General features: G+C 34.3%; 1 protein-coding gene across 1 annotated transcript in view; it reads right to left on the minus strand.

Moving 5' to 3' along the window:
• cac (calcium voltage-gated channel subunit cacophony) overlaps positions 1-16,935 on the minus strand; it is a 289,864-nt gene that overhangs the window by 64,094 nt on the left and 208,835 nt on the right. Inside the window, exons 21-22 of the mRNA XM_075299357.1 lie at positions 16,452-16,730; positions 10,515-10,717 (exon numbers count right to left, since the gene is read on the minus strand). Of these exons, the coding sequence (XP_075155472.1) occupies positions 10,515-10,717; positions 16,452-16,730 (482 nt within the window). The remainder of the gene's footprint in view (positions 1-10,514; positions 10,718-16,451; positions 16,731-16,935) is intronic.

Raw genomic sequence — 16,935 nt, forward strand, 5'->3', positions numbered from 1 at the left:
CAAATGAGAAACGAACTTTGTTTGTCTAAAATTTCGTTTGGGAGGAAAGATTTATTTTTTGCGTGTGGGTTGTGGTATCTTAAAACTTCTTAATATCGTTTTCTAAATTGTGAGTTAGTCCATACGTGGTATATATTAGACAAAAAAGTTATGTGTAGGTACGTCTACAAATAATTACGAATCGATATGGACTTTTTGCACGATACGTAGAGAGCCAGAATTTAAATATGGGGGTCGCTTATGTGGGGGCTACATACAATTATTAACTTGATATGGAACAATTTTTGTGTGATTGGGGATCGATTTATCTGAGGGCTATATATAACTATAGACCGATATGGACCTAGTTAGGCATGGTTGTTAACGGCCATATACTAGCACAATGTACCAAATTTCAACTGACTCGGATGAAATTTGCTCCTCCAAGAGGCTCCAAAACCAAATCTCGGATCGGTTTATATGGGGGATATATATGATTATGGACTGATATGGACCACTTTTGGCATGGTTGTTATATATCATATACTACCACCACTTACAAAACCAGATCGGATGAATTTTGCATCTCCATAAGGCGTCGGAGGTCAAATCTGGGGATCGGTTTATATGGGAGCTATACATAATTATGGACTGATATGAACCAATTCCTGCATGGTTGTTGGATACAATATACTAACATCACGTACCAAATTTCAACCGAATCGGATGAATTTTGCTCTTCCAAGGGGCTCCGGAGGTCAAATCTGGGGATCGGTTTATATGGCGGCTATATATAATTATGGACCGATGTTGACCAATTTTTGCATGGTCATTAGAGACCATATACTTACAGCATGTACCAAATTTCAGCCGGATCGGATGAAATTTGCTTCTCTTAGAGGCTCTGCAAGCCAAATCGGGGGATCGGTTTATATGGGGGCTATATATAATTATGGACCGATGTGGACCAATTTTTGCACGGTTGTTAGAGACCATATATTAACACCATGTACCAAATTTCAGCCGGATCGGATGAAATTTGCTTCTCTTTGAGGTTCCGCAAACCAAATCTGGGGATCGGTTTATATGGGGGCTATATATAATTATAGACCGATGTTGACCAATTTTTGCATGGTTGTTACTAACACCATATACCAAATTTCAGCCGGATCGGATGAAATTTGCTTCTCTTAGAGGCTCTGCAAGCCAAATCGGGGGATCGGTTTATACGGGGATCGGTTTTTTGTGATTTTAATAAGACACATTTTCAGTTCAAAATTTAATATACCACATATGCTGAACATTTTTTCGGAATCTTCCGAACATATCTGGAATATATGTAAAAAAAAAAAAAACTTTGGTCGAAGCAGGGATCGAACCCACGACTCTTGGCATGCAAGTCTGACGTAGCAACCACTGCTCCACGGTGCCAAACTAAATTTTTGTTTCTGTTAAATAAACTTTGTTTATTCGGTTCGTGGGCGCCGCAAGCTATGCTATATAAATATAACTTATATGGATAATTATCTATTGATGACCATAACAGGTACATAGCTCAGTGGTTAGTGTGTTGGCTTACAAATTGCATGGTCCGGGGTTCGATTCTCCGTCCAGGCGAAAGGTAAAAAAAATTAAAAAATTATAAAATCGTATAATTTCTTCTACATTGTTGGTATTACAGGAAAAGGTGTTAAGAACTAAAAAACCTCGTGGATGTGAGAAAGATGAGAGGGAAAATGCAATTAGCAAGAAAACAATGTTTTTTTGTCTTTATGAAATTGTTTTTACATCCTGGAAAAGAATAAACGTTTGTCACAAAAAGTATATACTTTTCTTCCAAATACACTTCCTTACAGCGAAAAGCAAATGAGAAACGAACTTTGTTTGTCTAAAATTTCGTTTGGGAGGAAAGATTTATTTTTTGCGTGTGGGTTGTGGTATCTTAAAACTTCTTAATATCGTTTTCTAAATTGTGAGTTAGTCCATACGTGGTATATATTAGACAAAAAAGTTATGTGTAGGTACGTCTACAAATAATTACGAATCGATATGGACTTTTTGCACGATACGTAGAGAGCCAGAATTTAAATATGGGGGTCGCTTATGTGGGGGCTACATACAATTATTAACTTGATATGGAACAATTTTTGTGTGATTGGGGATCGATTTATCTGAGGGCTATATATAACTATAGACCGATATGGACCTAGTTAGGCATGGTTGTTAACGGCCATATACTAGCACAATGTACCAAATTTCAACTGACTCGGATGAAATTTGCTCCTCCAAGAGGCTCCAAAACCAAATCTCGGATCGGTTTATATGGGGGATATATATGATTATGGACTGATATGGACCACTTTTGGCATGGTTGTTATATATCATATACTACCACCACTTACAAAACCAGATCGGATGAATTTTGCATCTCCATAAGGCGTCGGAGGTCAAATCTGGGGATCGGTTTATATGGGAGCTATACATAATTATGGACTGATATGAACCAATTCCTGCATGGTTGTTGGATACAATATACTAACATCACGTACCAAATTTCAACCGAATCGGATGAATTTTGCTCTTCCAAGGGGCTCCGGAGGTCAAATCTGGGGATCGGTTTATATGGCGGCTATATATAATTATGGACCGATGTTGACCAATTTTTGCATGGTCATTAGAGACCATATACTTACAGCATGTACCAAATTTCAGCCGGATCGGATGAAATTTGCTTCTCTTAGAGGCTCTGCAAGCCAAATCGGGGGATCGGTTTATATGGGGGCTATATATAATTATGGACCGATGTGGACCAATTTTTGCACGGTTGTTAGAGACCATATATTAACACCATGTACCAAATTTCAGCCGGATCGGATGAAATTTGCTTCTCTTTGAGGTTCCGCAAACCAAATCTGGGGATCGGTTTATATGGGGGCTATATATAATTATAGACCGATGTTGACCAATTTTTGCATGGTTGTTACTAACACCATATACCAAATTTCAGCCGGATCGGATGAAATTTGCTTCTCTTAGAGGCTCTGCAAGCCAAATCGGGGGATCGGTTTATACGGGGGCTATATATAATTATACACCGATGTGGACCAATTTTTGCACGGTTGTTAGAGACCATATACTAACACCATGTACCAAATTTCAGCCGGATCGGATGAAATTTGCTTCTCTTAGAGGATTCGCAAACCAAATTTGGGGATCGGTTTATATGGGGGCTATACGTAAAAGTGGACCGATATGGCCCATTTGCAATATCATCCGACCTACATCAATAACAACTACTTGTGCCAAGTTTTAAGTTGATAGCTTGTTTCGTTCGGAAGTTAGCGTGATTTCAATAGACGGACGGACGGACGGACATGCTCAGATCGACTCAGAATTTCACCACGACCCAGAATATGTATACTTTATGGGGTCTTAGAGCACTATTTCGTTATTATACACTGCGCCACACTGTGGAACAGGGTATTATAAGTTAGTGCATATGTTTGCAACACCCAGAAGGAGACGAGATAGACACATGGTGTCTTTGGCAAAAATGCTTGGGGTGGGCTCCTGAATCTATATAGCCATGTCCGTCTGTCCGTGAACACATTTTTGTAATCAAGGCTAGGTCGCAGTTTTAGGCCAATCGACTTCGAATTTGGCACAAGTATGTGTTTGGCTCAGAATAGAACACTATTGATTTTGAAAGAAATCGGTTCAGATTTAGATATAGCTCCCATATATATATATTTCGCCCGATATGGACTTATATGGCCCCAGAAGTCAGAGTTTTATCCTAATTTGCTTAAAATTTTGCACAAGAAGAACAATTAGTACTATAGTCAAGTGTGCCAAATTTTATTGAAATCGGTTCAGATTTAGATATAGCTCCCATATATATCGTTCGCTCGATTTACACTCATACAACCACAGTGGCCAATCTTTTACTCCGATTTAGTTGAAATTTTGCACAGGGAGTAGAATTTGCATTGTAGCTATGCTTGCCAAATTTGGTTGAAATCGGTTCAGATTTAGATATATATCCCATATATAGCTTTCGCCCGATTTACACTCATATGACTACAGAGGCCAGTTTTTAACTCCGATTTAGTTGAAATTTTGCATTGGAAGTACAATTAGCATTGATGCTATGGCTGCCTAATTTGGTTGAAATCAGTTCAGATTTAGATATAGCTCCCATATATATGTTTTTGTGATTTCGACAAAAATGGTCAAAATACCAACATTTTCCTTGCAAAATTTTCACTGCTTAGTCGAAAAGTTGTAAAAATGACTCTAATTTTCGTAAACTTCTTATACATATATATCGGGCGATAAATCATAAATAAAATTTTGCGAAGTTTCCTTAAAATTGCTTCAGATTTTAATGTTTCCCAGAATTTTTTACTAACATTGTGTTGCATCCTAGTGCATTAACCGACTTAAATTTTGAGTCTATAGATTTTGTAGAAGTCTATCAAATTCTGTCAAGTGGTATTTAAATGTATTTGGGACAAACCTTTCTATATGGTATCGAAAATTTAGATCTAGTTGTGCAGGGTATAATATAGTCGGCCCCGCCCGACTTTAGACTTTCCTTGCTTGTTATACCCACCACCATAGAATGGTGACGGGGGTATAATAAGTTTGTCATTCCGTTTGTAACACATCGAAATATCGATTTCCGACTATATAAAGTATATATATCCTTGATCAGGGAGAAATTCTAAGACGATATAACGATGTCCGTCTGTCTGTCTGAAGCAATCGTGTTGAAATTTTGCACAAACTCGTCTTTTGTCTGCAGGCAGGTCAAGTTCGAAGATGGGCTATATGGGTCCAGGTTTTGATATAGTCCCCATATAAATCGACCTCCCGATTTGGGGTCTTGGGCTTATAGAAATCGTAGTTTTTATCCAATTCGCCTGAAATCTTAAATCTAGATGTATTTTATGACCATAAAGAGGTGTGCCAAAAATGGTGAGTATCGGTCCACGTTTTGTCCCCATATAGAGCGATCTCCCGATTTTAATTCTTGGGCTTAAAGAAAACGCAGTTTTTATCCAATTTACCTGAAATTGGAAATCGAGAGGTACTTTAGAACCGTAAAGAGGTGTGCCAAAAATGGTGAGCATCGGTCCATGTTTTGGTATGGTCCCCATATAAATCGACCTCCCGATTTGGGGTCTTGGGCTTATAGAAATCGTTGCTTTTATCCAATTTGCCTGAAATTGAAAATCTAGAGGTACTTGAGGACCATCAAACGGTGTGCCGAAAATGGTCCGTATCGTTCCATGTTTTGGTATAGCCCACATATAGACCTATCTCCCGATTTTACATCTTGGGTTTATAGAAACCGTATTTTTATCCAATTTGTCTGAAATTGGAAATCTAGAGGTATTTTAGGACCATAAAGAGGTGTGCTGAAAATGGTGAGTATCGGTCCATATTTTGGTATAGCCCCCATATAGACCGATTTCCCGATTTTACTTCTTGGGCTTCTAGAATCCGAAGTTTTTATCCTATTTGCGTGAAATTGGAAATCTAGAGGTATTTTCGGGTCATAAAGAGGTGTACCGAAAACGGTGAGTATCGGTCCATATTTTAGTATAGCCCCCATAAGAACGATCTCCCGATTTAACTTCTTGGGTTTCTAGAAACCGTAGTTTTTATCTGATTTGCCTGAAATTGTAAATATTCTGGTATTTTAGGCTCACAAAAACGTGTATCGGATTAAGTTTTTATCGGTCCATTTGGTAATGCCCCCATATAGACCGACTTCAATTATTGAGGGTATAGAAGGCGTACTGCTCATGAAAATTGCTTGAAACTCAATGTAAAATTTCCAGATTTTTCTTCTCGGGTGAAAATCTACAGATTTAAGATTTCAAATCAAGACGTTATTTTATAATTTTCTTGCACACTTACAAGAGATGTTAATGACTCCTCTAAAACTCAAACAAAAATGGTTCTTATAAATCCAGAATCTGATATAGTCCTCATAGGTGAAATCTTTAAATTTAACTTCGGGAAGTGTCCTCAAGCCCTCATGAAATTTCAAAGGAAACCCTAATATTTGGTTCATGGTGGTGGGTATTTAAGATTCGGCCCGGCCGAACTTACTGCTGTATATACTTGTTCTTTTTTACTAACATTGTGTTCCACGGCTAATGCACTAAGCCGACTTAAATTTTGACTCTATAGATTTTGTAGAAGTCTATCAAATTCGGCCCCGCCCGACTTTAGACTTTCCTTAGTTGTTATACCCTGCGCCACACTGTGGAACAGGGTATTATAAGTTAGTTTTTTAAATAAATCTGTTCATAAAATGTTAATGCTCTCCGCTATTTTATTACTTTTTCCTAATCGGAAAATATCAACCACAAAAAGAATACAACATGGATGTGTAAATTCAATAATGTTTAGATGTAAACATATACAATTTTTGGTGTGCCTCGTTCATGTACCAGACACATACTCGTATTACAGAAAAAGTTGCTAATAACTAAAAAAATCTCTTGGAAGTGAAAAACATGTGAGGCAATTATCTAGAAAAAAAATGTTTTTTTTTTTTGAGTTCGTTTTTATGAAATTGTTTTTACATGCTGGAAAAGAATAAACGTTAATCATAAAAAGTAAATATTTTTCTTCCAGATAAACTTCCAGCTAATATGTCCATTGACAACATACACTACAAAAATAAATCATTCATCATAACATCTAGTTCCTCTTCTCGTAATTTTATTGATTTGCTTCTTGTTAATCTTGGACTCATGCACCCTCAAAAAAAATCGCTTCTTTTACATATGTTCCAAACATATTTTGCAGGAAGCACATATATTATTGGATACTGCCGAAACATTAATATATTTGTTTTATGTGAACATTTTATATGTTTGGAAGCATTTTGAGCCCAAAAATATTATATGCTTGGAAGAATTTTTCCCAAAGACGATTGTGCTCATTGCCTAACATACTCGTAATTTTCACTTTCACGAAATATTTTAGTTCTTGGGAAGAAATTATTCACTTTTATAAATATTTTAAATTTTACCTTTTGCCTGCACGGAGAATCGAACCAAGGACCATACAGTTTGTAAGCCAACACACTATCCACTGGACTACGTAGCTGTTATAGTCACCAGTAGATAATTATCGTTATAAGTTATATTTATATAGCATAGTTTGCAGCGCCCACGAGCCCATGCAAACATAATATTATTTAACAGAAACATACATTTGTTTGCCACGTGGAGCAGTGGTTAACATGTCTGCCTTGCATGCAAAGGGTCGTGGGTTCAATCCCTGATCCGATCGAACACTTTTTTTTTTAATTTACACATTTATATTTATACTATATTAAATTTTTATAATGAAACTTCGAAATGTGGGTTATTAAAGATTTATAGTCAGTAACAGTGCTTGATATAAACGAAATTGACTGATTTTTTGATAAAATATTATTTTTTTATTGCAAAAATAACAATTTTGTAACAAAAAACTGTTTTGGGTACAAAACTTTAAAATTTGGAAGGAATTCAAAAACTCTAACAAAAGAAGAACGTGGAGTCGAGTATAAACATACATAAAAAATTTTATAATAATAACATAAATTTATTTAGGCGTGAACAGTTTTTTACTAGCATTTAACACCATCGCTCTAAAATGCCTTTTATTTTTCTTTAATAATTCATTTTAAAGAAAATAAACTTTTTAAATTGTTTTAGCTGTAAAACTCGAACTTAATGCCCGCTTTTATATTTGATGGTGTCCGTCAACTCCTCGTGGACTACTTTTTAATAAAGAGGAACTAAAGTTTTTTTTTACATTTTACTGTGTAATTTTTCACTATTTCCTCCTTATTTCATTTTACTGTCCCAACTCTAAAAAGAGTATAGTGCCCTTTCGTTATTTTTATGAAGACCCCTGATTTCTTTTAACGAACCAAGAAAAAAATTGTGCCCATAATGCCAAAATGATAAACAAAACACATGTACATACATAAAATGCTGCTCTCAAGGCGAAAACATATGCTGTTTGTTTTTCTTGGTCCCGAATGTCTATTCTCTTTATTCAAATTAAATAATATTTAGACTTAAGCATATCAAATTTTTGGCCTTATCATAAAACAGTTTTCCGAAACAACATACAAGCGGTTTCAAAGGAATTGATCTCTTTTGACTCTTTTGCTGTGTTATATTGATATCTTTCGTCAACTCTCCCGGTTTCCATCTCTATTTCTCTCTATACTCTATCTGTCGCTTTGAATAAAATATCACAACATATGTATGTTTAGTCGAAATTTGTAAATTTATATATGTTTGCATTCACACATATGATTTTTATGAAACATTCATGCCACAAACATAATATATTCTAACATATTAACATAGATGTCCCAAACATTTAGTGTTCGTTTAGGAACATTACATGTTTGCACTTAAATATATTGTGTTTTAAAATTGTGCCCGAAACACATTTTGATTATATCGGAACATATGAAAAACATATTTTTCTAACAGTGTGGAATCACTTTCTGATCTTAATCTCTTTTTACTCTTTATTCCTTGACAAAAAGTTAAAGGCTTTCCTGGTGCCCTTTTGGTATTGGATTTTCGTATCTGATCAATATAAGCGTGTTTTTGGGTGCCATTAACAATAACTATATATCTTAAATTACTTAGCTTTTTAAATATCCTTCCAGGAATCCACTTAACATCATTCGAAAACACATTTCGATACAGAATTATCTCGTTTTTTAAAAGTTCTATTCTGAGGCAATAACTTAGTCGTTTTTGGATTTTGTACTCTATCTGTCACATTGATACAACTATCTTCTTTCTCTTTTTCAATTAAAATATCTAGCAGTGATCTAGGTTTAAATTTAAACATCAAGCTTGCTGGTGATGCTTTTGTTGCTTTTGAGGGTTTATTCCGATAATTCATCAAGAAGTTGTTCAATTTGAGTTCCCAAGGTAGATTCGCAGTCTTTTGATCAATCATATATTTCATATACATATACAAAACCTAATGAATTGGTCGGAGCCAAAGGGTGGCCTATTATCACTTACTAAAATTGTTGGTAAGCCAAAAGTTACGAAAATATTCCTTAAAGACTGACATACTGTCTTTGCGTCGTCCTTTCCAAAATAACACATTCTATACACTTACTATAAGCGTCGACTAAAACCAATAGCGTTATGTTCGCGATTTTACAGAAATCTATGTGAATTCTGTGGAATGGATATTCAGCATCCTTCCACTTATTCAAAATTGGTTTGGGTGCGTTCTGCATAGCCTGACAACTGTGACAGTTTCTAACAAATATCTCAATCATGCTGTCGATCCCCGACCACCAAACATAGCTACCAGCAACTTGCTTCATTCTAACAACACCCACATGACCCTCATGCAACATATCTAATACCTTTTCAATCAACCTATTAGGTATAACTAGCCTGTTCCCATAAAAAATGCACTCATCCTCTATAGCCAATGAATTACGTTTACTGTAGTAAGGTAACTTTTGCCAGAATAGTGTCCTTTCCCATTTCTAATTGGACCTCTTTCATACTTAAGGGAAAGTTACCAGGGAAAGCAAATTAGAAACGATCTTTGTTTTTCATACCCTCCACCATAGGATGGGGGGTATATTAACTTTGTCATTCCGTTTGTAACACATCGAAATATTGATTTAAGACCCCATAAAGTATATATATTCTGGGTCGTGGTGAAATTCTGAGTCGATCTGAGCATGTCCGTCCGTCCGTCCGTCTGTTGAAATCACGCTAACTTCCGAACGAAACAAGCTATCGACTTGAAACTTGGCACAAGTAGTTGTTATTGATGTAGGTCGGATGGTATTGCAAATGGGCCATATCGGTCCACTTTTACGTACAGCCCCCATATAAACAGACCCCCAAATTTGGCTTGCGAGGCCTCTAAGAGAAGCAAATTTCATCCGATCCGGCTGAAATTTGGTATATGGTGTTAGTATATGGTCTCTAACAACCATCCGATCCGGCTGAAATTTGACCACCTTCCCATTCGGTTGAAATTTGGTACGTGATGTTAGTATATGGTATCAACAACCATGCAGGAATTGGTTCCTATCAGTCCATAATCATTTATAGCCCCCATATAAACCGATCCCGAGATTTGGTTTTGGAGAGGAGTAAATTTCATCCGAGTGAGTTGGAATTTGTGGATGACAGTCTTTCGTAGAAGTTTCTACGCAATCCATGGTGGAGGGTACATAAGATTCGGCCTGGCCGAACTTACGGCCGTATATACTTGTCTAAAATTTCGTTTGGACGGAATGAATTATTTTTTTGCGTGTAGGGTTCACTTTTTATTGTGTATGGTTAAAAAAAAAAAAATATGCTTACTTTTAAAATTTGGGAAAGACGCATTTGCTATAGATTTTTTTGGAAAAGTTAAATTTGTCCTCGATAATATTGTCTGACTTATTGAATAGCACGCATATTTATGGGGCAGCTAGTTTTAATATTTATGCAATTTAAAGTTGTACTTACCCGCTCTCATTTTTATACTAAGATTCTCACGAATCAATGCAAATAACGTCGTCGTAAACTGCACTCTCAACTCATCATCCAGGGGCATATTCATACGTATTAATTTCTTGAAGGCGAGGCGGTTGGGACATTTGTTACCGAACCCCAATGGAGGATCCATATTTTTCAACATGTCATACATTTCCGTATAGAGTATTCGACCACTATATACAGAGATAGTAATCGATAAAACGATATCGAAGATGAGCCGTAGTAGAAAACCCCATAGCAAAAATTTGGAGATAAATTTGAAATTAAAGAGACAAATTTAGAATTTTGGTAGTTGTTTTTCTTTTTTGGTTTTTAAGAAAAAATGCATCTCTTGTTGTTTTGATACTCATTGTGGAACAAATCAAATATTAGCAAGTATACACAAAAGACATACAGAGACAGATAGACAAAAACTCATACACACACACACACAGATATTTGCAACAACATCGAGATGTTAATTTACAAATTAAAAAAAAAGTACTGATAAAACGAATAATGATATAGTACGATACAGTACAAATACGATTTGTATTTTGTTATTGTGGCAAGTAGTTAAGGAAGGCTTTGTAATATTTAAAAGTTTCGTTAAGTAGTAGGAAAAAAAACAAGTTTCGTGTTTTGTGGCAAGTTTTTTTTTTGGTTGTTTGTTATGGAAAAGCTTTAAGCTTGTGATAGTGCATGTGGTATTACTTATTACGATAAGAGATACGAAAGGATTTTGAAGGTTTTTGTTTAATAGGCTGCTATTTTTATTCATTATTGGAGTGGTAACTTTCTAGCAATAAAAGCTTAAATACTTGAAGGATTATTATAGGTAGGCTAGAGCTTGTCATAAAGGTTTTTAGCTTTTAGTAAAGGAATCGGTTTGGGCTTTTTGAGGAGTTACTTAAGCTTATTCTTTAAGCTCATATTGAGCGTAAAAGTTTTTTTTTTACCTTTTTTGGTTTTATTGGAGTTTAGTATTTTGTGACGTTGGTTGTTTTTTTTAGTTGTTTTTATTTTTGTGTATATGAAACAAATACGATCAAATAATAATCATTTAATATAAACGCTTGAAAGCTTAGTTTGCAGCATTGCTTTTCTTTTAAGTGTAAAATTTTGTGTTGATTTTTAATGAAACTTAAAAGTGTGAAAATAAAGTGTATTGTGGTTTTTGTAAAGAAGCTTAACAATATTTAATTATGATAAGCAAATAAATAGATTTTACATTTTTTTTTTAAATACGCCAATTACAAATAAAACATTTAAATTTAGTTAAACAACAATCTACAAATTACAACACCAAATAACTATGAACACAAGTAAGAAATAGAGATTAGGAGTCCATTGAAAAACCGTGATACGATTTTTTGAAATATTTATCCCCCCTTTATATTTCCTATAACGAAAAAAAAATCATATTCCGACTTTCAATTTTAGCTTCTCATCAAAAACCGTGATACGATTTTTTGCAATATTTATCCCCCCCTTTATTTTTCCTATAACGAAAAAAAATCATATTCCGACTTTCAATTTTAGCTTCTCATCAAAGTGAGTGGAAATTTAATTTCAAGTTTATATGTTTTAGGCCTAAGAAAATATTCTCAAAACAAAATTTTTTCGATTTGTGCTGTGTATGCTCATTACAGAGAAATGTTGACATTTATCTTCTTGGCAGTTTAGACGGCATTTTCAGTTTTTTTCCAAAATATCGTACAAAGTCATAAGATAACAGTGAACCCACCAGGAAGGAAAATTTTAGTAAATTTTATAATATTTAGGTTAATTTTATAAAACGCAGATGTCACGCCTATTCCACATAAATAAGTAAATATTTTTCGACAAATTTGTATCACACATTTTATTAATTTTTATCCAGATTCCCCAATAGATTTCGGACGTAGTTGGTGCCTTAACACATGTGGCGCCTGAAAGTATGCAAACGTCGTTATGACAACATTCTGTAGTAGGTGAACTGCGATACTACACTGAAAGAAGATTTTTCCTTTCCAAAGAATATTAGATATAATCGTTCGTTTTATTTTTGCTCCTACACTCAAAAAAATTGAACTCTCTATTTCACTAAAGCCAATTTAACTTTATTTTATGTTAGTTCATGGAATTATTATGTTTGGAGAAAGTTTCCTTTATTCTAATAATTTTTTGCGTACGTTAGTTAAATTAACTAAAAACGGGAAAAAAATTAAACACAAATTAAGCATAAAGATTTACTAAATTCGTATTTCTCATTTCTTGTAATGTGTAAATTTTACTACAAACGACTTCATGATGAACTTCGTATGTCACTAAAGACATTCTTGCAATTTTGAAGTCCAATTTTTCTCCTTCAAACTACAAAATTTTCTTTAACAAATGAAAAAACCTAATTATGTCTAATACATTTTCTTGAATTCGTCGACAAATATTTACTTATTTTTGTGATATCGGCGTGATGGTAGCGTTAGTAATACTGCAAAAACAAAAAATAAAATTTTCTAAAATTAACCGAAAGTTTTCTTCCTGGTGGGTTCACTGTTTTTTCAGTGTACAGAAATACTTTAGGTTAGGTATAATGGCAGCCCGAGATTTCAGGCTCACTTAGACTATTCAGTCCATTGTGATACCATAGTGGTGAACTTCTATCTTATCACTGAGTATTGCCTGATTTTATGTTAAGCTCAATGAGAAGGGACCTTCTTTTTATAGCCGAGTCCGAACGGCGTTCGACATTGGAGTGAGACCACTGAGAGAAGCTTTGTATAATGACTCAACATTACTGAGGTAAGATAATCCACCGCTAAAAAAACTTGTTGGTGTTTGGTCGAAACTGGGTTTGAACCCACAACCATGTGTATGCAAGGCAGGCATGCTAACCATTGCTAAAGAAATACTTTATATCCAAATGAAATTTGTTTTCTCTAAAATTTCGTTTCGGAAGATTTTTTGTTTTATTTGGACGTACATAGGGCTGTCAACTTCGGGGAGTGATTTTGGGAGGTTTGTTTGTAAAATAATTGTTAGGTTAAATTAAATTAAATTTCCATAAAAAGTTTAAAACTTTTTTAATCAGTTACAAGTGGATTTAGTTCCTATTTTTTCTTTTACGACAGTGTCGAAAATCGACTTTTCGACCTATCGAAGTTTTCCAATTCGATTTAAATTCAATAATCTTCAAATTCGACTTATCGACTCAAGGAAAAATTCGATATTGGGTTAAAAAGGGAATGTTATGCAAATATAAATCTAAGTGTGTCTGTAGACGTTATAATTGATTTAAGAAATTATTTTGAAAGGTATGTATAGACATACAATTAATACGAATTTGTAAAAAAGTGAGAAACTTGATTTTTCCAATTTCTAAAAAATTCGAAAATACGAAAAGTTGCATTTTCCAAATTTTCAAAAAATCGACTTTTCCGATTTTCCTTCCATATTTTCAAATAGTCGATTATAAGAAGTACGTCCCTTGTCAGTGAGCTTAACATAGAATCGGACAGCACTCATTGATAAGAGAGTATCACAATGGTCCGATTATTCGAAGTGAGCCTTAAATATAGGGCTGCCGCTATACCAAACATAATCTAACCTAAGTTTTTAAAAAGTCCAAAACTCGATGTTTTTAAATTTTGAAAAATTCGTAAGGTTTTCGAATTTTTTGATTCTGATTATAATCCCTTTTCTGTGACACTTTTGAAACACTAAATGTCATAGGTTAAGTTAGGTTAAAGTGGCAGCCCGATTAAGAATCAGGCTCACTTAGACTATTCAGTGATATTGTGATACCACATTAACTAAAAGTACCTATTACATATGGGCACTTCTAGTTTTAACCGCTGAACCTTCTCGATTATTTTCTTCTGTTGAACCAACCAGATTGTTCCAAAAACATTAGCAGACTGCTTAAGTTAACGTTTTCCAGGTCCGCCAGTAATCTGAAGCTATATGCCCCTAAAATTTGCTTACGCCATACACAATATGCAGGACACTCACACAAGAGGTGTTTTATTGATTCCTTTTCCTCCGCATCATGACAACTCATACAATAGTCATTATACTTCGCACCAATAGTTTTTGTAAAATCGCCTATCAGGCAGCGACCCGTTATAGCAGATATCAGGAGTGATATCTGGCGTCTCGAGAACACTAATATATCTAGTGTGCGGTTGAAGTTTAAATGGGACCATATTTGCTTGGTGTCGTTACAACCCTTGCAATTCTCCCATCGAACATTTGCCATCATGAGAGCCTTCTCATGCAGTAAGAGCTTGCAGGTAGCTAGAGGCATACCAAGAGATTCTAGTTCCCCTGGAATATGTAAGGTAGGTCCTAGCCTTGCTAGCTCATCTGCTTCGCAGTTCCCCGGTATGTTCCTATGGCCAGGCACCCATATTAGGTGAATATTGTGCTGCTCAGCCATCTCATTGATAGATTTGCGGCAGTCGATGGCCGTTTTCGAGTTGAGGAACACAGAGTCCAAAGATTTTATTACAAAAAGCATGACACTAAATGTCATGCTTTTTGTTTTTATTTGTTTGCCACTATTTGATTATGTTGTGCCACTTATTAATTAATTTCTTTTATATTATTTCTAAAATGGTATACGAAATAGGCGCATTAAGAAATAGTATACTTTAAGCATTCACTGTTTTGAACACTTTTCATTTCTCATATATGCTTAGTACTAAGCTCGTTTCTGCGAAAACCGAATATCTTAATCTATCTCCGTAAATAGGGTCTCAAAACCCAGGGATGTTAACTTATTTATGCGAAATAATATGCCTGCCTATTTTTTCGTTCGGAAAATCCTGGGTTGTATAAATATTTGTTGGAAAATGCTCAAAACAAAGATTTCCCATTTATTCCGCGCTAACGTTTTTTATATGGAGTATAACAGTTTTTCGTGCGAAAACGTGATCTTAGTACTAGGCTATAATGGAGAGTAGAAATGTAACACCTTAAAGTATGCAAAGAAACTTGTCTATGGTGTTTAAACCAAGATACACCGCTGAGCTAATTTCAAGGCAAGATTTTCGATGAAAAGGAATTAAAATAATTGTTAAACTCTTTAAAAAGAGATTTAGTAACGAACATAAAATTCATTTAATCAGTATCTTTTCATAATGAAGAATTGTGCTGCTTTTCATATATTAATGTGGCATATTTTATTGCAAATGCTACTTTTTAACAATTTTTTTTTTTAAATTTTGCATTAGCTCTTTCTAAAAATACTCTTTGCTATTTACAAGGTTAATTAGATTATATACTTTAAGGTATAATCAGAAAGTGAGAATCGTTATCAAAGCTCGTGGTAAATTTAACACTAAAGTGGGACAATAGCCCTTAAAACCTCAAAAATATTAAATAAAATGGAGGATTATTTGATTGTCGTTTAGTAATAGCAAACTATTGATTCTCTTAGTATTTGAACTCCTCTATCTCATAGTTTAATAATTGCAAACTAAAAACATAAATCATTTTAAATAAAATATCAATATTGCAAATGATACAAAAAACAAAATGTTATTAACCCTCATTTTCATGAAGCTCCGTTAGTGCTCGTTAGCTAACGAACTTTTAAAACGTACTATGGACAGATCTGTCATCTTGCCTATATATTCCATATGTCAGTTAGGAACTTAGCTGCAGAAAATTTTTTCAGTTAAATTTAACCGGAGAGAAGATATTTGCAATTTACTTTCTGTTAACTGATATTTAAAGACTAACGGAGCTATATGAAAATGGCCGTAATAAAGCAAACCTAAAAAATAACAATCGCAAAATTATAAATAACTATAATGAACAATGAATAACAATAATATTCAATAATAATAATAATAATTATAATATAACAATAGTTATGATATATGTAACAATTAGAAAAAATTAAGAAATATATTGTATTAATTATATTAAATTGATAATTACGTCGCATTTGGATCATATTCAGCCCATATCCGAACAAATTCGTCTAAATGATGGGCGCCCAATATACTGGAATCTCTTGTTAGATAATCGAAATTATCCATAATAACAGCCACGAATAAATTCAACATTAGAAATGAACAAAAGAATATAAACGATACAAAATAGGCATAGGCCAATGTGGAGCCACAAGTTTCGTCACCCTTTTCGGCTTCTTCATCGCATGGCCTCCCCTTAAGGCACGCCAGCATAATGTTCGGCCACGCCTCGCCCGTTGCACATCTAAAATGATACAGTATTAGTATGATCTCAAAAACAATAAAAGTTATAGAAAATATTAGTTTAATTATAAATATCTATGTATGTTAGTATATATGTGTAGTCAAGAGGATATGTCAAAAATTTATAAATTAAAAAAAAAAATGTTCAATACTGGAATATTTAAAGTATGTCAAATATATGTCAACTCTAATTACGAGATTACGTA

This window comes from Haematobia irritans, chromosome 3 (assembly GCF_050003625.1).
Source record: "Haematobia irritans isolate KBUSLIRL chromosome 3, ASM5000362v1, whole genome shotgun sequence".
In the NCBI taxonomy this organism is placed as follows: domain Eukaryota; kingdom Metazoa; phylum Arthropoda; class Insecta; order Diptera; family Muscidae; genus Haematobia; species Haematobia irritans.